We start from the raw sequence: 21862 nt of genomic DNA on the forward strand, positions 1-21862 counted from the left end.
TGATTCTGTGACATTTTGAAATGAAAATGTACTTTAATAAATATTGCCTTTATATTCAAAGTGTGTATACATTTCTTTGCAACACCCCCTGTATGTACTCTCATATATGAATGTATTTGTGTATATGGCCTTATCGTATATACATACTACGTGTATATTAAAGCACAGGTGAAAATGCTTGTTTATTGCTAGAAATTACTAACTTGAAACCACATAAGTATGGACTTGAAATTTTGTCTGTTGTAAACTGATTGTATTGAGAAATTTTAACTGTTCTGTTTATGATTAATTTTAGCTACTACTCCATGGTTTGAGTCTTACAGAGAGACCTTTCTTCAGTCAATGCCAGCATCAGATCATGAATTTCTGAACCACTATTTAGCCTGTATCCTTTGACCTTTTTGTTCTCTTAAAATAAAATGTTTTGAAAGTTACTAATCTCAGTCGAAGCCGGTTTGGCTCAGTGGTAGAGCCTCGGTCTGCGGACTGAAAGGTCCCAGGTTCGATTCTGGTCAAGGGCATGTAAATTGGTTGCAGGCACATCCCCGGTAGGGGGTGTGCAAGAGGCAGCTGGTTGATGTTTCTCATCGACATTTCTAGCTCTCTATCTCTCTCCCTTCCTCTCTGAAAAAAATCAATAAAATATATTTAAAAAAAAAAGTTACTAATCTCAAAAATAGTTATATGAAGGCAAATTGTTGAAAGGATATAGAGAATGTGGATTTAAAAAATATATATATATTTTGATTTCTGGGGGAAGGGAAAAGGAGAAAGAGATAGAAACATCAATGGTGAGAGAGAATCATTGAATGGCTGCCTCCTGCACGCCTCCTCATGGGGACTGAGCTCATAACTCAGACATGTGCCCTTGACCATAATGTAACCCGGACCCTTCATTCTGCAGGCTGATGCTCTATTCACTGAGTCAAACCAGCTAGGGCTGGATTATTTTAAAATTGGTAATGCTTCAAAAGTTTTCATCGTTGTTGTGTTGTTAAGTAGCATACTAGGTAGGGATTGGTGTAATAAATTAATTTTTGATTATAAAATAGGAATACTGAGGGATTGCTTATTGTTTTTCTTTATCCCCCAACTCAAGTGGTTTATGCGTAATAACTTTTTAAAAATAATATGTCTTTAATTATTTTAGAGAGAAAGTAAGGGATAAGGAGAGAGAGAAAGACACATCGGTGTGAGACACACTGATTGGGTGCCTCCTGCGCATTCCCTACTAGTAAGCTGTTTTGTAGCTATTAACCTCCTTTGACAGTTAATGTTTTTTTTTAGTTTTTTAAATGTGATTATAGAGGGAAGTTAAGAGGTAGGATAGAGTATGAAACTGCAGGGAAATGGAATGGGAAGGAGCAAGATTCAGCAGAATTATTGGATATATTGATAGTTGTACAATTTTGATACTGTCCATTTTTATTTTCCATATTGATATGTAAATAACCCAATAATGGCAACAAAAAAATCTTTAAGATTTAGGATCTTGAATAACATAGAAGTGTTGGAGAAATTATTTTGTGCTTGCTGTGAAAACCTATGCTGAGAAATTCCTAAGTTTATTTTAATAGGATATTTTTATCATTGAGTGGTAAATGATAATTACCTTAATAATATGGTTTATAAGGTATGCTGGTAGCATCGTCTAGTGAAGCAGAACCTATGGAACAGTTTGGAAAGTTGTCACAAGAGCAGCATCGAATTCAGCACAATAATGACTATTCCTACCCCAAGTGGTTTATACCAAATACACTTAAATACTATGTACTCTTACACGATGTAAGTGCAGGAGATGAACAGAGGTAAGCTTTCCATTTTTAATTAAGAGATTTTCTTCTTTTAAATGATACAACTTTAATTTGAACATGGCTTATTTAAATTTTAGGTATATTTTTCATCTGTGAAAGTAAAAATTGAGTTAAAAAACCCCATATAGCTATTATTAAAAAACCCATATAAATTTCGGAGTTATAGTTAATAGCTGAATCAGTTTATGTTGGATTTCATATGCTTACCCAAACTTTTCTTTCACTGTGAATTTCTGTTAGCATAATCATTGTACACAAGTGCTTGCCATTTTACACCTATAGGTCTAAGGTGTTATTTCTTACTTTATATAAAATTATTTCTCATTTTCTCCTTTTTTTTCGTCCCAGTTTTTGTCTGACTTTTCACTTCCTGGCTGTTGCTTATAGGCACTTCATTTTTCACACTTCACTCTTGTCACTTTATATTTTTAGCCTTGATGTTTTTCACAACCTCAGAAACATCCGAACATTTCTTAATGTTTCCTGTACTATTTATTATTAGTGATTTGCTGTAGTCCTTTTATCTTTCAGATAAGTGAATAACATAGCTTTAACAATTTCTTAAAAAATAAGATAGCATTAAAAGCAATTTTTACTTATGAAGTTAGTTGACTTTGACTCTTGGTTTAAGATGTGTAGCACATCTTTTGTTTCTCACTTTTCTGATGTCACAATGACATTTATAATACGCAGTTGAGTAATTATTTCTTGCCCTTATTTTGAGCACAAGCCATCTTTTTAATAAATTTTTCTCTATAAAATCAAAGAATTATTTTGAGGATTACTAATCTTTGAAATCATAATACTCTGTAGCCTGTAGGATAAAGAATAGAAATAATCTTGAACTGTTTAGTTTCTGTCAGTTAAATATGTATCTACTAGGACATTTAAGTGGTAGTTCAGGTATTGTATTAGTGATTCACATGTTTAGCAGTATCACTGGTAAATTGAGAAGAAGTTTAGTTTATTGTACTTGAGTATATGTACATGCATGTATCCTTATATCTGTGTTTATAGAAATTTATAACTACTTTTCTAGCCTTAATTTTATAGTATGCACTATGGTTTCATTGTGTTCTAGGCTTGCTATTTGCATGGTATTAGCAATTTGAACATGATATATTAGGATTAGTAATAATTAATGTCGTTTTCTAATACTTTTTAAAATCGAATTTATTTAAACAATACAACAAAATTTAATCAACAATATAGTTGCCGTTGTTTTCTACTACTTGTGCCCAACGCTCAGAAAGCATTTTAATCCCTCTGTTGTAAAATTCTTGTGATTTTGATGCAAAAAATTCGGTCAATGCATTTTTGAGGCATTCTTCATTATTAAATTTTTTTCCAAGAAGAAAGTTTTGCAAAGAACGAAACAAATGGCTCTAAAAACGGCAAACGGTTTTGACGAGAGAGGAGCGAACTGCAAATTGTGACTCTTTGATTACGGTTGTTGTCGGTCAACTCATGAGGAACCCATTTTCCAAACTTTTGGACTTTGCCAAGTGCACGCAATTGATTGGAAATTGTTTTTTGTGAACAATTTAAAGTTGTCGCAAGCTCTTGTTGGGTAATTTGAGGATTTTGCACCAAAAGAGCTCGAAGAGCTTCTTGATCAAAATTGGACACACGGCCTCGACCACTCTTGTCATCTAACGAAAAATTTCCCTCGCAAAATTTCTCAAACCAACGCTGGCATTTTCTGGCGCTAACTGCATCTTGACCAAGAGCACTACAGATGTTTTTTGCAGCCTCACTCGCTTTTCTTCCTAATTGGAACTCGTAAAGCATGCAGTGCCGAATATGCTCTTCATCCGCCATCTTCTTAGCCCTAGTTCTGCAACAAAAACCAAACCAAACACAAACTTTTTCAAGCAAAACTTGTTAATTGCACTTGAAGGCTATGTCAATACAAGTCAACGCCAAGCAAGATTTTAAACGAATGTTTAAAAACGACATTAATTATTACTAGACCCGATATAAGATTTTCCAGGATTTTTTTTTTTTTTTTGCACCAGATGGCTGATAGACTTAAAAACAACAACACACACACACATACACGCAAAAAAACCAAAAACCTATTTAAACTAATTAGTTCTAAGTACCAAAATTTCATTTTCTATCAGAATATACTGTTTGCTTCTCAGGCTGTTTTGTCATTTGAATTATTTTATTTCCCACCAGCGAGGAGGTTTAGTTAACACAAAGTATGGAAATCAAAATGCTTTTTTTTTTTTTTTTCTAATTTATTGATTTTTTACAGAGAGGAAGGGAGAGAGCTAGAAACATCGATGAGAGAGAGACATCAACCAGCTGCCTCCTGCACACCCCCTACTGGGGATGTGCCCGCAACCATTGTACATGCCCTTGACCAGGATCGAACCTGGGACCTTTCAGTCCGCAGACCGACGCTCTATCCACTGAGCCAAACTGGTTTCGGTCAGAATGCTTTTTGTTACATCTGATATACAACTCATGGATATAACTATTATAAATTTTACAAGAAAAAGGGAATGGTTTTATGTAATACGTTCTATGGCTGCTCTTCTTAAGTTTTCTCTCTCTTCTGTACTGTGTCCCTTTGGAGACGGCTAAGTGAAGGGTAAATCAGCAGCTTAAGATGTTTTGTAAGTGTGAGGTACTGTACTTTTCTATTTTAGCACTACGGTTTTTGATAAATGTCTGTTCTCTAAGATAGAATTTCCCAAAGTCATATTTCTTGAAATCCTCACAGTTGAGTTACAGTACTGTTTGCAGCTCTTTGTCAATTCATAGTGCACGTTAACAAATGGAAGACTTAGAGAGGTTTGCTGCAAAGAAACTGTTAACTGTAATTCCCCAAACTAGTTGAACCACCAGAACTCTCTTTGAGTAACGTAGGAGTAGCTTGCACAATTTTATTCCACAGAACACACCTTGGAAACCCTGTTTATCCAAGCTAGATGAATTTCAGTTAAGATCATTATTTTTGTTTTCATTTGAAAATTAGTCTTTCTAATTTTCTGATCTGTCTTTTCAGGGGATTATTTTTACATCATTTAAAAATTATTTTAGTATCTTTTATTGCCTCAAGTCTGCTCCGTACTTACTACAAACGTTTTCCATTTTTTAATTTAGAGCTGAATCCATTTATGAAGAAATGAAACAGAAATATGGAACTCAGGGTTGCTATTTACTTAAAATTAATTCTCGAACATCTAATCAAGCATCAGATGAACAGATACCAGATCCTTGGAGTCAGTATCTTCAGAAAAATAGTATTCAAAACCAGGTATATGTAAAAAACAACAATGAAGCAAACCATAAAAGCTCTATTTCAGTTTTATGCCATACTGGTATCTGTAGAATTTTTTTTATATCTTAGTTTAATAGAATTAATAATATTTATTTTGGAATCTGGCTAGCTTTCATTCATCACCATGTGAACTCTTAAATCAGTGGTTCAAAGCTATTTTTTAACTAATAATAATCCCTATGTTACTCCTTTCAGGCACATAATATCAATGTTAATTGATCTTTTTTCACGAAAATATGGAAAGTGAATTACACATTGAGAATTGAATTAAGTTGGCTAGAATTTTTGATTTGTACATTTAATTCATTTTGAATGCTTATAGTCCATTCTTTGTTATTCACATGCTGTGGGGTTGCCTTCCTTCATTTTCAACATGCTATTCTTATGGCCATCTTTTAGAACTCATACTGTTTTGGGTGGTGGATGGGCTTTTTTCCATAACTTTCCTGTGATTCCTTTCCTTGGAGTTTTCAGGAAGTGTTGTTTCTTCCTAATCTACTTTCTTAATCTAGAGTTCCATACTAATGTTAACTGTTGTCTGAAATGGGTTGGTGTATGGTTTCACACTGTCAAACTTTCTAAGAAAATATGTTTTTATTGATTTTTTTTTTAAATAGAGAGAGAGAAAGAGAGAGAGAGAGAGAGGAATGAGAGGGAGAGTGAGAAATATTGATGAGATAGAAACATCGATAAGCTTCCTCCTGCACAACTCCTGTTAGGCATAGATCCGCAGCCTGTACCTGTGCCATGTGACCTCTTGGTGCATAGGACTACGCTCAGTCCCCTGAGCTACACCCACTGGGCAACGCACTGTTGAGAAAGCATTGTCTGCCACTTGGCAGTAAAGAGTCAAATGACAGGTTCCTAAGATTAGTTCAGATAATCCAGAGTTGACTGGTTTTTGTTTAGAAGTAGGATTTCTTAAGTAAATGGAAAATATTTTTAGTTTCTATAATTAACAACTTGTATTCTCTTTATGTGATATTTTAAAAAGTATCAATTATAAAATTTATGTAACTTTTGATCTGTAAATATTTAGAAATCTGTTTATTTGCCCTACTTTTCTCTATATATGGAAATTGTGATCCACATATAGTTCTGAACTGGTATTTGCAATATTAAGATGATTCCTGACCTTTAAGATAATGCTGGGGAAAGATGAGAAGAAAGAACCAGTTAGATTGAAGGGGCTCTGTGTTTTGAAGTGGTCCTAAGGCCACACTCAGAATAGGAATAGTGGTGGAATATTCAGTTTAGAGCCCAGTATCTAAGATTGAGACTGTTCCGTTTGAGAATTTTTAACACAAGACCAGAAGTATCAACAATTCTATAGCTGATAACCCTAGAGGTCCATGATTGGAGGATAGTTTAAAGGTTACCGATCTAACCCCTGTTTTCTAATGCTTTAATTTCCCTTGAACCTATGAATGACCTCAGTTACATTACTCACTATCTTTTCATGTGACCCTTTCTATCTGAACAGCTTGAGTGAGGGTCAACCAAAAATTTTCTCCATTTGTTCGTACTCATTTGTCCTGTAAGGACTGTATCATTTTCTGTTAAGACAACTTTCAAAATACAGGAGAAGGATGTTCATGTCTCCTTCTTCATTTTTCCAGGCTAAATATACCAAGTCTTTTTCAAATTTTTCTTAAAGGGTTTAGACTGTTTTTTGTCGTGATCACTTTCCTTTTATTAAATTCTATTTTATATAGGATTTGGAATAATACCTCAAACTTATTGGTCTGATTGACTCCTGAGTATTTTTAGTTTTCTTCACTGATTGAGAAAACAGTGTATTTGTTCAAATACTTTGCATTGGATATTTTTTTTCTAAAACATTTTGATGCGTTCAGTATGCATTTCAACCTATTAACACTGGGTTCATGACCAGGAGGTTCCATGCCAGCTCTTTTTCCCCTGGCTTGACTTTAATCGTACATTTCTTTTGCTGTTGTTCCTTACTTAAATGCAATACAGATATGTATATTGGCTTGTTCCCATCACTTATAAACAGATAAACTGGGATACAGATCATTTGAATCCAGAAGAATCAGGGTAATAGATTGAATGTGAAAGGAAATTTAAGGATATAGTAGGTGTGGACTGGCGTGCTAGATAAAGATGCATAGAAAAAGTTAAGAATTTGGAGGATTGGGAAAAAAAGAGTCATGCTGTAGCAAATAAATGAGGCAGAACAGCCGTATTTGTTGATGGATTTAGAGTTATCTTAAAATGATTAAGTGTAAGTGCTAATGCTTTTTATCTTGTTTTGATAGGAATCATATGAAGATGGCCCTTGTACTATATCTTCAAATAAGAATTCTGATAGTAACTTGCTTTCATTGGATGGATTAGATAACGAAGTCAAAGGTCTTGATACCCTTTCTGTAAATTTCTCTTTTTAATTGAATATATGCACTGTTGTCAAAACATGCTAAACTCTGTAGATTAAAGATAGGGGAAATATTCATAATAAAGATAATCTACAGGTTAGCTTTTCTTCTGAAGATTTTGTTGAGATTGTTTTTATTTGACATTTAAATTTTATAAGTACTACATTTCTTAAAAATTTATGGAAAGCAAGGGGAATATGTGCATCATGAATTATTTCCAAAATTAACATGATTTTGAGGGTTTCTTTTATATTTTAAATTATAGTTTTGGTAATAAGGGTAGCTTTACAATTTTTTATTATAATATTTCTTACTGCTTAATTTTGCAAGTTGAAAATAATTATATCTAAAAACTGTATTTTTAAAAATATATATTTTATTGATTTTTCACAGAGAGGAAGGGAGAGAGATAGCCAGAAACATTGATGAGAGAGATACATCGACCAGCTGCCTCCTACACACTCCCCACCGGGGATGTGCGCCCTTGACCGGAATCGAACCTGGGATCTTTCGGTCCGCAGGCTGACGCTCTATCCACTGAGCCAAACCGGTCTCGGCAAAACTGTATTTTTCTTGACTTATTTACATGACCTTAAAAATTTCTATTAAGTGTAACAAGTAATAACCCAAGCCTTATAACTTTAAAGGGGAAAATATTAATGTTATTGCGTCATAGATGTCTAAGATATACAGGAAAATAAAGGATTCCAACATCCTTTTTTGATTTAGCAGTATGACAGTAATATTGTTACGCACTGAGAGTAAAAGAAAGGTCTGTTTTTCCGCAGATGGCTTACCAAATAACTTTAGAGCCCACCCACTTCAATTGGACTCATCCAGTGACCCTTCGAACAGCATTGATGGCCCAGATCATGTAAAATCTGCATCATCATTACACGAAACAAAGAAAGCAAATCCTGGCATTATTCATGGTGCATGCTTAACCCTTACTGATCATGATAGAATCCGACAGTTTGTACAAGAATTCACGTTTCGGGGTCTTTTGCCACATATAGAGAAAACAATTCGGCAATTAAATGATCAGGTAAGATTTTATTTTTTTAGATTAATATTTAAAATTTTTCAGTACATAGTACACGAGAATATAATAGGATAAGTTTTTAAAAGTATTTAAAATGGTGTGTGTTTGTTTTTTTTAAGGAAAAACCAATATTAGTTTTTAGTACCATTACCATCCCTAATGAAATTCTGTTAAATCATTTTCACTGGGTTTCTTCAGCATATTCAACAGTTTAAAGAAAAATCAGTGTTGTTAAAAATAAATATTTGCTCACTATAAAAGCTTTTTACTTTAGAGTTTTTTCTTTTGTATGTAAAATAAAAATATTAAATTCTCATATTTGTCAACGTATTTAATCTTTTCTCTTAGCTTATATCAAGAAAAGGTTTGAGTCGGTCTCTATTTTCTGCAACTAAGAAATGGTTTAGTGGCAGTAAAGTTCCAGAAAAGAGCATAAATGAACTGAAAAATACATCTGGATTGCTGTGAGTCAAATAATATATTCTTCCCCTCTCCCCCCTACCGTGTTTAATCTTACTAGTGTTTGACTATATGATAGCCTGTAAAAAAATGACTATTTTTTACTTTCTTATTTTCACATTGGTCAAATTCAAGTAGATAAGAACAGTGACTATAGGTAAATTCCATTAACTAAAAAAACACTTTTAAGTAATTGGGTGTCTAAAAATAAAGAAGATGACTGGGAGACACTTTACGTTGCTTCTGTTTTCTATTTGTAAAAAGGTGCTGTAAGATGAGGTGTTCATTAATGATTCTCCTATGTTAACATATTGTGGTCTTGTGATTCTAAGACAGCCTCTACTTAGAAAATTTTACTTAATATAAGATACTGTTTTCAGGTAAAGTAAAAGCATGTTTTGGATTTATTTTTTTTCCTGGTTGTATGTGAAACTGGAATTACTATTTCCTTCATAATTTGACTATGGAGAAAGTGCTTGCCTGTTGTTGAGAAGTTCTCTGTATAGGGGTATGCATTATTTAAATATAGATGTAACTATAGTTCCAGATATCTTTGAGACATGACACTCTTTCCTTGGAGATAGGATTTTTGTAAAACATGATTGGTTTTCACAATATTCTGGGCAGTTAAGCAGCTCTGAAATATTTGATAATACGTAGTGGTGTATGGGTTATAAATCACAAAGTACTTTCTATCCATATTTTGTATTTATAGGTATCCACCAGAAGCACCAGAGCTTCAAATCAGGAAAATGGCTGACTTATGTTTCTTGGTGCAGCATTATGATCTGGCTTACAGTTGCTATCATACTGCAAAGAAGGATTTTCTTAATGATCAAGCAATGCTTTATGCAGCTGGTGCCTTGGTTGGTATTCTATATAATTTATTTCGGCTACCTTAAGATGTAGACATTTCTGCTGATGAAATGGCAAACAAAATACCTAGGGATAAAGTTGTATTCAAAGAGCACACAATACTTTATACTAGGTTTTGAATTAGTTAAGCTGAATTGATGGATTTTCCTCAAGCTAGTGCTTTTAAACATGGTAGTATGTAAAGATTGATTTCTTAGTTTTGATTAACATCTAATTTTTCTATATGTTTTCAAAATTTGATTCCAATTTCAGTTACAATATTCAAAGTGTAAAGTTTACTTTTTTTTAGAAGATGTGTTTTTTTTTGTACTTCTTGAATAGTCTTTTAAAATTGCTTGAAATGTTTTATTTTCCTGATGTAAGGCTATAAATTGGTTAAGAACATGTACTTTGATGTAAGACAGACTGTTCTTTACGAAAATTACTAAGTGTTTGTAAGCTTCGGTTTTCTTGTCTATAAAATATGAATCCTAATGGCACAGGATTCAATAAGGTATAAGGCATGTAACGTGTTTAGCATATCTCCTTGTATGTAATAAGTTGTCAGTTAGCATTGTACCATCTATGGTACAATGTCAGTAATTGGTGTGTAAACTTAGGTGTTTTAGAAAGAATTTTCTATACTTTTTAATCACCTTTTAGTATTTTTGAAAAGTTGTTTTAAATATATATATATATATATAAATTTGCTTCCTGTGCCTAGAGAAGAGTAAAATTAGCATTGTTACTTTCTACTTAATCTTCTTTAAAACATGTAAGCTTACAAACAAAAGTGTGAAGAACAAACTGTATAAGAACTCAAAATACTCCATTGGGTCATTATCATGTAGACACCTTTTTAATTTCTTCTATTTAAAAAAAAAAAATATTTTATTGACATTTTACAGAGAGGAGGAAGGGAGAGAGAGAGAGAGAGAGCTAAAAGCGTCAATGAGAGAGAAACATCGACCAGCTGCCTCTTGCACATCCTCTACTGGGGATGTGCCCGCAACCACTGTTCATGCCCTTGTCCGGAATTGAACCCAGGACCTTTCAGTCCGCAGACCAACGCTCTACCACTGAGCCAAACCGGTTTTGGCTAATTGCTTCTATTTTTTTAATGCTATGTATATGTAAAATTAAAATGGGTAATTTAAAAATGTGATGCTAAAAAAGCAAAATTATATCACTCTTTCCTTTTATTTCTGTAATATTTTAATGAAAAAGTCAACTAACTTTTTGACCAACCTGTTCAGGAATAGAAAATTTTCATGTTCAAGTGTTTTAAAAAATGATATGAACTGTTCTTGGTTAGACATTCTCTGTTTTTTCTATTACAATCATCTAATGTAAGCTAATAATGAAATCACACATACTGAATGTCATTTCATTAGTATCTTATAACATAGGTTTAAATTTAGTTATTAAATTTTACATAATATTCCTGCAAAATTAATGTTTGTTTGGAGGTAAAATCATCTAAAGAGATGGCAAAAATTTCTACGATTTTATGGCACTGAAGTTTTTCCATTTTTTATCTGTAGTATGATAAATACTGCATTTAAGCCATTTAGATGAAGATATAATAGTAGCTATATAAGAGAAAGTAGTTCAGCACTGGAAAATAAAGGCCTACCGGCTATAACATAATGTGTGCATGTGTAAAAATCCTTGTACTGCCCTAAAAGTAATGGGCTTTGGGGGAAAATAATGTTGGGACAGTCCTCTTAAAACATGTGTCTTTGTAACTGGAACACAGACAAAAACATGAATAGCAAGTATGTATTTTGTAAAATAGCAAGTAGTATTCTACGTAGTTAATATATTTGATATTTTTTATGCAACATAAAACTATGTAAATTCATTATTTATATTAAAGTATAAACTAGTTGAGAAACTGTTTCAGAGTTGTAGATTTTTTGTCATATGATTATGACAGTTTTATTTGGTCTATTAACTAAATTTTGGAGCAGGCACTTCTGGGTGCTGAGGGTACAGAGGTACTTTGAAACACACAGTTCATATTGTCATGGAAATCGTAGTCTGTGAGGTTAACAGCTTTAATCACATCCCAGTTTCTATTGTAGGTAATTAATTTATTTTTGTGTATGTTTTAGAAAATGGTGCAGAGGAATATATCCTAAAAGTAGATTGGCATTATCATTTTCTCCCCTTTTAACTTATGAAGATTTCATGTATTTCTAGTTAAGTTTTTATTAAGTCCTGGCCAGGAGGCTCCGTTGGTTGGAGCATCGTCCTGTATACCAAAAGGCGGTGGGCTCCATCCTCAGTCGGGGAGTGTATAGGAGGCAACTGATAGATGTTCCTTTCTTACGTGGATGTTCCTCTTCCTCCCTACCTTTTCTCCTTCACACCTTCCCTCCTTCTTCTGTTTCTCCCTTCCTCTCTAAAAAGCCATGGAAACATATCCTTAGGTGAGGATTAAAGCAATTTTGGACATAGTACCATAGAATATTCTAAGAGAACAAAACCTGTATTTTAACCTTTATTTCTTAGTCTTTTAGCACCATTATATATTATTTGAATTAATGAACTACAGTTATAGACATTAACAAGAAAATGGGCTTTGAAAATGAAATAACTGGAAAACTGACAGTAACATAGGTCTTAGAAATGGTCCTTGTACCTTTTGTTAGGGTAAGGATATAAACTAGAGTGAAAATAATTGAAAATATATATAGTTCAAGCTGTTGTGAACTCTGTTCTTCATATTTTGATGCCAATAATTGGAAAGAGATGTATTTTATTTTGTCTCTGTATGCTCCTATCATTGGTCTGTTCTCTACTTAGAAAAGGGGAATAATAGGGAGGAGATGGTAGCTGAAATCTTAAGCAAGACTCACATGATAGGTATATACGCCCTCACTCAAAAGTGTTCACTGAGTCTTCTTCAGAATCTCATTTCTTCTTCTTTCCCCCCAAATCTCATTTAAATATTGAATAACAGACTTTAGCATTTGACTAGAGAATTTAAAATTTAAAAAGCTTTAAGTATATTTTCCAAGTCAGTGTTAGGCTATAAAATTTGTGCATGTACATGTATAAAAATATCAAATTTCATTCCAGTTTTCAGGCTTCCTGAGTGCTGAGCTACAAGCATTTTGAAATAGTATAAATAATGTCTTCTTCTCCAGGAAATGGCAGCAGTGTCAGCTTTTCTTCAGCAAGGGGCAGCGAGGCCATACCCTGCACATTACATGGACACAGCCATCCAGACATACCGGGATATCTGCAAGTAGGTGACTAGAATATTTATGTTCTTTCCATCTGGAAGGAAGTTGGCATTTACATTGTTACTGAAGATGAGTGGTTCTGTGTTTCTATGAAAGTTAATATAGTCAGAGACAAGATGTAATCTAAAACTAGTGTTTCCTATTTTATTTGGATTTGTGCTTAGGTAGGAACTTGTTATATGTAATGTTGAGGTTACATGTTATACTGAGGGTGATTTATATTATGGGAACATCTCACCTTAACCACTATTAAATCAGGAGTTAGCCATTTTGAACTTTCATTGTTAAATAGGCAACACACAAGCAATTAAATAATAGTCCAGGGACGGAAATGAGAATGTTTGTACACATCATAAGAACTGTTGCAACTCATTGCTTTAATGGGACAATGAGCTGGTCCAGAAGAAGGCAGGGCGCTTCATGGCATGTTTGGGGAATACCTTGAAAGAAAGGTGGTTGGATTTGATGGACATATAGACAAGTCAGAAATTGTGATTGTTGGGAACGATGATTTGGGTGCTGCCCACCAAGAGAAAGGGAGTAGAACTGTGGCGAGGGCAGGGCCTTCAGAGAATTAAATCATTGGGTGCTGCCTGTGGAAAGATGGCTTGAGAGAAATCAGTGTGGGGAGCCTCATCCCTCTCTTACTTAGGCTGTAGGTGAGAATTAAGTAGTAGTAAATGGATGTTACTGAATATTTGAGTACAGCCTTGACATAATAAAAGCTGTTTTTCAGGAAGTTTAATCTGACTTTTCTATGTAGCATGCATGGGTTGTCTTCTAATGTTGTTGAAGTATAAGTACCAGTTATGGTGTTATATTTACAGCACAATACTACTACTAATAATTGACATTTATTGAGTGTTCAGCATTTGCTACTATGCCAAAATAGTTTACATGCTCATTTAATCTGAAGCCTATAAAATGGTATTATTATCTGTACTTCACAGATGAGAAAACTGAAACTTAAGAGTTTCACTTGCCCAAGGGCACACAGCTAGTAAATGGTGGAGTCCATACTGAATTTTACCTGTCATACCTTATGTGATGTATTTGAGATAGATTTGGAGATTCTGGCAGGAGATACAGCTTTCTGTGAGAGGAAGGGTTGAAGGAGACTGTGTAAAAGAGCTGGAGAGTGAGGTAGCAAAGGAGCCAGAATGAAGAGTGAGAAGTTTGTGTTCATTTCTGTCCAGAGCAAGTTTTATTTGTTCAATAGCTGCTGGTGTATAGATACCAGATAAGTCCTAGCTTTTTGCACACCTGAATTGTGACTTTACTTAGTATGTTTACCACAAAATCATATGACGAAAAGCTTTGAATAGTTATGAGAATTCTTAGGAGTGTTTATTTTTTAACTTTTTTGGTAAGTGGAAAACAAGGACATGGATTTCTTTTTGCTTGAAAACTAGAATTGGAAACTTTTGTTGAACACATAGTTACTATGATGTATAAAGATAATGTAGTGCTAATTATATTCTTTTTTTTCTTTTTTTTTTTTTTTTTTTTTTTTTTTAGGAATATGGTATTGGCTGAAAGATGTGTATTACTTAGCGCTGAAATCTTAAAAAGCCAAAGCAAATATTCAGAGGCTGCAGCTCTTCTAATACGGCTAACCAGTGAGGTACTGAAACTGTGTAGTATTTGTTTTAATTAGTGTTATTTTATAATTTTTACAAAGTCCCCCCGCTTCTTTTTTTTTTTTTTGAGGGTGTACAAAAACAATTAGAGGGGAATCTCTCTGGGAATTTATAACATGGCTACTTTAGTTATTTGAATAAATTTTATATGCAATATTTTGTAGGCTGATTTTATTTATAGATTTAAGTCTACATCATTATTAACCACCAACGTGTTGTACATCTTCTGTGAATTAGGTTGTGACCCATGCATAACAACAATTTAACAAGTGTGTGCGCCATTCCCCATGTAAAATTGATACTTACAAGAGTAATCACTCAGGAATATTTAATCTTATTTTAGTAGTATGACCTTTAAAAACATCACCATAAGCATTTAAAAAATCTATATGAATATTTCAAAAGAGAAAAAGTAATCCATTTATAGTTGCCATTAAAGATTTATAACATTATTAAGTTGCATTGCCTACAGACTTGTAAAGAATGATAGTGATATCTTTAAAAGTATGGTTAAAGACACATTTTTTAGATGAACGTGCTTAAGAACAGAACAAAATCAGACACCTCCTTTGTTCCTTAAATTTTAATGTAATGTACGCTACGGCTTTATTTATTTAATTATTTATTTACTTATTTTATTTCTTTATTATCACCTGAGGATATGTTTTATTGATTTTTAGAGAGAGAAGAAGGAAGAGGGAGGGAGGAAGAAAGAGAGTGAGAGAAACATCAGTGTGCGAGAGAACCATCCATCAATTGTTCCCCGACTGGGGATTGAACCAGTGACCTGGTATATGGGATGATGCTCTAATCAACTGAGCCACCCGGCCAGGGCTCTACACTATGATTTTACTTTTTGGACCATTCTGTACTTTTCACTCTACATATTTTGGGGGTAATTTGTTCATAGGCAGGATTTTCACTCTCAAATCTGTCTCCAGCCCTAAAACTCTTCTTGAGTTTTAGATTTGTGTGGCCAACTGCCTTTTAGACCTGTCTTTAAGTTGACATATCAGTGAGTAACCACATAAACTTGCTTATCTTATAGATTGTAATCTTAAATTGTCATAACCAGGTAGCTTCTCATTTGCTCAAGGTTTTGAAACTAGTTGAGATGTTCTCTTACCTGTCAGTTACACAATTGGGGATGGGGGTGGGGAGTGGTTAACTTCTTAAATATGTTTTTTTTTATTTTTATTTTTTATATCCAAACATTATACTTCTCCTTTAAAAAAAAAAAATTCCTCCTAATGTCTTATTTCATCTCCTTAATGTCCTTCTCCTGGCCCTTTCCCTGTTCTGACCTTCATACAGTCATCTGCAGTACAGCAGGTTGTCCTAAGTGTCTCTGTCACACCCTCTCTTACTGCTGTGAGACCTGACGTGTCAGATTTCATTTAAGCTGTGAGCCTTGGATAGTAGGGACTGTGCTGCCAACACAGGGCTTGGCACGTGGTATATGATTTACAGATGTTTGTTGAATCGAACCTTAATTGTTCTCAAAAGGTTTCTGTATGATGTAACTAATTAGGTTAAGAGATGATATTAAAAATGTTTAATAATGGATTCCGCATGAACACTGACCAATATGAACTGTTGCCAGACATAAACTATTTGATCCGCATGAACACTGACCAATATGAACTATTGCCAGACATACACTATTTGATAGAGCTGAATATGGGCTCCTTAGTGTGTTGATGTTCTGTATTACAATAAGCAATCTTAACTTGGGTTTGAATACGCTGCTGTTGTTTTCAACCTCGGGATCCTCAGTGAACATAAAAGGAATTTATGGTTTAGGAGCTTGAATAAAATTTTTTTAGAGCAAATTCTTCAGTCTGCATTGTAACCTTGTTCTCTTTTCTTTCCCATCTTTTTGCTTTCTCCTTTTCAAACTTGGGTGATTTATTTTGTCATAAATTCTAGCAAATTTATCATTGTTATTTACTACTTTGGGGTGATGTGTGGTGTTTATTTCTTCAGGAATTGTGATTCTCTGGCCTTTTCTGCTGTACCCTTCAGGTATTTCTTTGAGGCAATTTGAAAGTAAAGACTTGTAAACATATTGTATATAAAGTTATGTTAAATTTTAACTAATAATTTGTGGTTATCGTGTATATTTCATTAACTTAGGAGGGCTGCATAATATCATAGAAAGTTCATTCGTCTTAAGGAAAGGGAACTGCGTTACATACTCTTGACGTTTATGAGTTGTGCTTGATAGATTTTGCTAATCCCATTAGAGCAGAAGACAGCTGTGCAGCTGGGTGAGAAGAGTTGTGCTGGGACTTTGTGCTGGGCAGGGGATCGTATACCTGTGTTCTCGGCGTGGCACAGCATCCCAGCTCAGTGACAAAGCGGGCTGCACTCACCACCACAGGAGAGTGGCCTGCATTGCTGTTTAAGAAGGGTGCTTTCCTCTGCTGTGTCTGCGTTTCTGTGTTGTACATTTATTCTAGTCTTAAAGCTCTTTTTGTCTACTCCTGTATCTAAAGACATTACCTCAGTTTCCCAGGGAGAAGTAGCAGCAGTTATTATAAATCTCTCCAGCTTGGAAGGAACCGTCCAGTGCTGAATTGATCAGCTGGTAGCACGTTTCTTGGTTACCTCACAATTGTGTGAAGAAAAAAACCTTAAGCCATCGTTGGGCGCTGATTTCAGTAAAGCTTGTGTAGCTGGTGGAGTGTTTATTCAGGCCTCTAGCTTAGATGATTTCCCCTATATATATCCTCATGATTTAACATTGCCCTTTCAGTTTTTGTGAAAATTATCTCTTGATTGTGGGCAAAGTTCATAGGCTAGAGTTCTTGTTAAAGTGGTATCACAGGGTTTCTCCCCCCCCTCCTCCCCTTAGTTCCTTATAGTATATATAATAGGATTGTCATATCATGAACTACAGAAAATAAAATATTTTTCTTCAACTCATTTATAGGTTCTGCTCTCTAAAAAAAAATAACACTAAAATTCTTTCATTTTCCTTTCAGAAACATCCATGGCAATTGTCATTCTTTTCAGGGCTTTTTGTGTATGTTTCAAAGCAGTGTTTTTCTACTTGTGATGTCGCTGAAAGAGATGGGCTAACAGAACTAGGCTGCAGTGAGATAGGAATGTAGTTTTTCAGACATGAAAATCCATGCTTTCTCAGACAACAGCTTTCCTGGATACAAGAGTCAAACTTTGTTTCAGCTAAATTAATACATGCCATGGGCTTCCAGGTCTCCTACATTGGTCAGCCTTGAGGGTTAAGTTTGAGAATGCTGAGGGTTTACTGTGCTAGTTCTCATCTGGATTGTATATTAGAGTCATTTACACACTATCCAAGATACCTGTGGCATATCCTTATGTTAATCAGCATGTCCAGATTGCTGCCCATCCAAATTTTGCAATTTAATGAAGTTTTCTCTGGCAATTTAAAAATATGTATTTATTCTGAGTGTGTGTTTGAATGTTATGTGTACACGCATGCTAGGAATAAACTTAAGAAAAATATAGGACTGAGAGGAAAAACTGAAACTCTATTGAGAAGTCTAAATAAATAAAGTTCCAAAATAGAAAAAGTAATTAGAGGGAAGTACCTGTTCTTCTTATTAAAATGTATTAGAAGGCTATAGATGTTAAAACTGTTTACAGAGATCAGAGTAGACAGAGTAATGGGATGGAATGAGAATTTAAATACATATTTTTAGGTGTCATTTAATTTAGTGAAGAGTGTTAGATAATTCACTGAATGCTATTGGGGCTTATAGCTAGCTGTTTGGGGCTGGATTATTCATTACATGATAATATTAACTAAAGCTGGATTAATTATAATGTGAAAAATAAAACAAAAAAATACTAGAAGAAAATAATAGAAGAGCATTTTAAAAATCTAGGAATGATAACATCCTTTCCCAGTTTGGTGCAGTATCCTGAAAACAAAGGCAAATATAATATGCTTGACTACTAAAGAATAACTCTTTCATGTCAGAATTGGAAACTACTATTTGCAAAGTAGCATGTTTTATTATAGTTAGAAAAGTTTGAAGCAATAATAAATCACTTGGAGACTGTTAATAGATTAGGGTATATTTGTGTAATGGAATACAAGGTAGTTTTAAAAGAAATGAGATATGTAGATGTCTTGGGAAGATGTCCATGATAATAAATTTAAAAAGCAAAATAAAGAATACTCTAATATCATTTATGCATAGAAAATTATGTATTTTTAAAAAACTAACATATAAGCACACATGTAACACACACACACACACCACTCTAAACTGGCAAATTGGATGAGGCGTGGGATGGGAAAGAAAGATGTTCACTTTTTTTTTCTCAAACATTTAGTCTTTAAGGAAAAACGAGTGTATTAATTTAAAAAACATATATTGTCCTAAGAAAATGAAGATGTAAGCTTCCTAGCCTCTTCTCCTCCCACCCCCCATGGTAATTCTGATGCATTGATATAGAACCACTTGTTAAGTGTATATTCCTAATTTTCTCACTAGCTTTTGGCTCTTAGTTACTAGAAAAATTATCTGAGTTTTTAGTTTTTGTTCTGAGGGATTTGAAATAGATAATATCTACCATTTACTGAATGCTTTTTGGAGTGTTTCCTCAGATCTGTTCCAATTCTAATATAATTTTATGATTGCTGCAGAGATAGTTATAATAGTGTCTGAATACTTTTTGATGTAACTATAATCTGTTGAAATGATTTCATTTAAAGTCAATGTTTTCTGTTTTCAACTTTCCCTGGGGAAAATAATGGCAGCAGCACACATGGAAGGGCATGGTAAGTTCTGAGTCAGAGTAGCTGGAACCTAGAGAAAGTTTTGGTGGAAATGTTGTTGGTACTTGACCAGCGACCTTCAGTGCTTTCTCAGTGATTCTGAAAGTAATGATGGCTCTTTCAGTTTAGGTTTTTCTTACGGAGAAGGATGTGAGTGCAGTGTGTGGTTTTTGTAGACACTGTCGTACGATTCAGTTGAAGCAGAAATAATTTGAGTTGTACCATTTATTAATATAGCAGGCAATACTCCTTGAAGGGGAAGCCTTCTGAACTTTTTAATGAATTGCTATTTTGGTCTACTTGAATTACATTAAAAATTAAGAATTTTTTTCAAATACAGTAAAACTTTATGGAGGATAAAGTGATAGATTAAATTATTTTATAATTTACACATTCTGTTTTATTCTAACACCCCCCCCCCCTTTTTTTGATGGAAATACACTATTGGATGTCACAGATCAATTTCCAGAAGAAATTAGATTGGTGTGAATCTATTTTTGTGTGTTTGTGTGTGCTCTGTTTTCTGGTTTATCATTTATCAGTATATCTGTATTAAATTCTTAGTTTGCATACTATTTTGCCATTTGAAAAGGGATTACATTTCTTCAGAGATGTGGTGTATGTTTTACGTGGTGTATGTCATAGCAGGCATCTGGCTTTATGAAAAGCAAAAGAAAATACTTCATGGTAGAGTGTTTTCTGAAGGATTTTATTTTTTTAATGTGCTTATTGGAAAAAAGAATGATCAGGATTGGATTACCCAATTGCTCTCTGCCCTCAGATACTCTAAGTTAAATATTGAATATGTTACATAGTAAGAAAGTAAATGTTTTCCACCTATTATCTTATTTTTAATTTTGTGAAACTCACCTTTTCTCATAAACCTTCAACAGGACTCTGACCTTCGAAGTGCACTTCTTTTGGAACAGGCAGCTCACTGCTTCATAAACATGAAGAGTCCCATGGTTAGAAAGTACGCCTTTCACATGATACTGGCTGGCCATCGCTTTAGTAAAGCCGGGCAGGTGAGTGCATTTTCTTTACAAAGAAAATAACATTAGTTTTTATTTGTTATAATTTGCTATTTATTTTATAAATGTATGTCATTTGTCAATATTTTATGACTTAATATTAATCCTAAAGACGGATATTAATTTTGTTTCAAGGTAATGTGTAATGTTTCATGTTGATAAGAGCATGGGGTTTAGATTTAGAGAAATCTGGGATTCAGTCTTGAAATTCTGTGCATCTATTTGACAGACCTGGAGCAGTTACTGTTGCTGCCAAGGTTCCAGTGCAGATGCAAGAGAAAAGGGTCCTCGCGCTTTCTGTCTGTCTGACGGTGGCAGCCACGATTGAATGGGGGAGTACAGTGAAAAAATAGGATGTTCTGCTTACAACCTGACTTTGGTAGAGCAATTTTCCTGAGCCTCTTTTTTTAATAAAAAAAATTGGAATTTTGCCCCGATTTTTTATAAGGCTAAAACAAATCATATACAGTGGTGCCTCGCATAAAGAACGCCTCGCACAGCGAACGCTGCACACAACGAACTTCATTTCATGATTCATACAACGAACTTCGTTTCACACAACGAAGTCGCCCGAGCTTCCACGACCGCTTTGCCCGAGCTTCCACGATCGCTGCCGATGTATTGCATCCTTCCGCGCAGGCACTGCAGGCAGTCGTTAGTCACTGCGCTTAACTTAAGCACGTATCGCGGCAATCGTTCTTCATTACGAATTAAATCACGCACGTATCACGGCAGTCGTTCTTTTAAGTTAAACTCAATATTTTTTTTATATCATGGCTTCTAAAAAAAGCAGGAAGGTGATTTCTGTTGAAATGAAACAGGAATAATTAGAAGGAGTGAATGTGGGGTAAAACAGTGTGACCTCGTCAAAGAGTTTGGCCTCAGCAAGACCACCATTTTCACCATTTTGACAAATAAGGATGCAATCAAATCAGCCAAAGTAGCCAAAGGAGTATCAAAACTATTTCATGAAAAACATAGGTCTTCAATCCACGAGGAAATGGAGAGGCTATTAGCGATTTGGATTAAGGACAGGCAGGTGAAAGGTGACGTAACAACCCAAGATATTATCTGTCACAAAGCCAAGAGAATTTATGACGATCTAAAGAAAAACGTCCCTGGAAGTAGCAGCAATCAAGATAATGAAGAAGAATTCAAAGCCAGCAGGGGGTGGTTTTTTAGATTTAAGAAAAGATGTGGAATCCACAGTGTTACTATGCATGGTGAGGCTGGCAGTGCTGACAAGAAAGAAGCAGAAAAGTTCTCTATTAACTTTCAAAAATGTATTAAGGATGAAGGATA

General features: G+C 34.3%; 1 protein-coding gene across 1 annotated transcript in view; it reads left to right on the top strand.

Moving 5' to 3' along the window:
* TRAPPC8 (trafficking protein particle complex subunit 8) overlaps nt 1–21862 on the top strand; it is a 71350-nt gene that overhangs the window by 17151 nt on the left and 32337 nt on the right. The window contains exons 3-12 of the mRNA XM_084887533.1: nt 296–385; nt 1634–1808; nt 4932–5085; nt 7389–7482; nt 8294–8550; nt 8896–9011; nt 9722–9872; nt 13017–13117; nt 14634–14739; nt 20423–20554. Of these exons, the coding sequence (XP_084743659.1) occupies nt 296–385; nt 1634–1808; nt 4932–5085; nt 7389–7482; nt 8294–8550; nt 8896–9011; nt 9722–9872; nt 13017–13117; nt 14634–14739; nt 20423–20554 (1376 nt within the window). The remainder of the gene's footprint in view (nt 1–295; nt 386–1633; nt 1809–4931; nt 5086–7388; nt 7483–8293; nt 8551–8895; nt 9012–9721; nt 9873–13016; nt 13118–14633; nt 14740–20422; nt 20555–21862) is intronic.

The sequence above is a fragment of the Pipistrellus hanaki genome (assembly GCF_964339955.1).
Source record: "Pipistrellus hanaki genome assembly, chromosome: 6".
Lineage (NCBI taxonomy): Eukaryota > Metazoa > Chordata > Mammalia > Chiroptera > Vespertilionidae > Pipistrellus > Pipistrellus hanaki.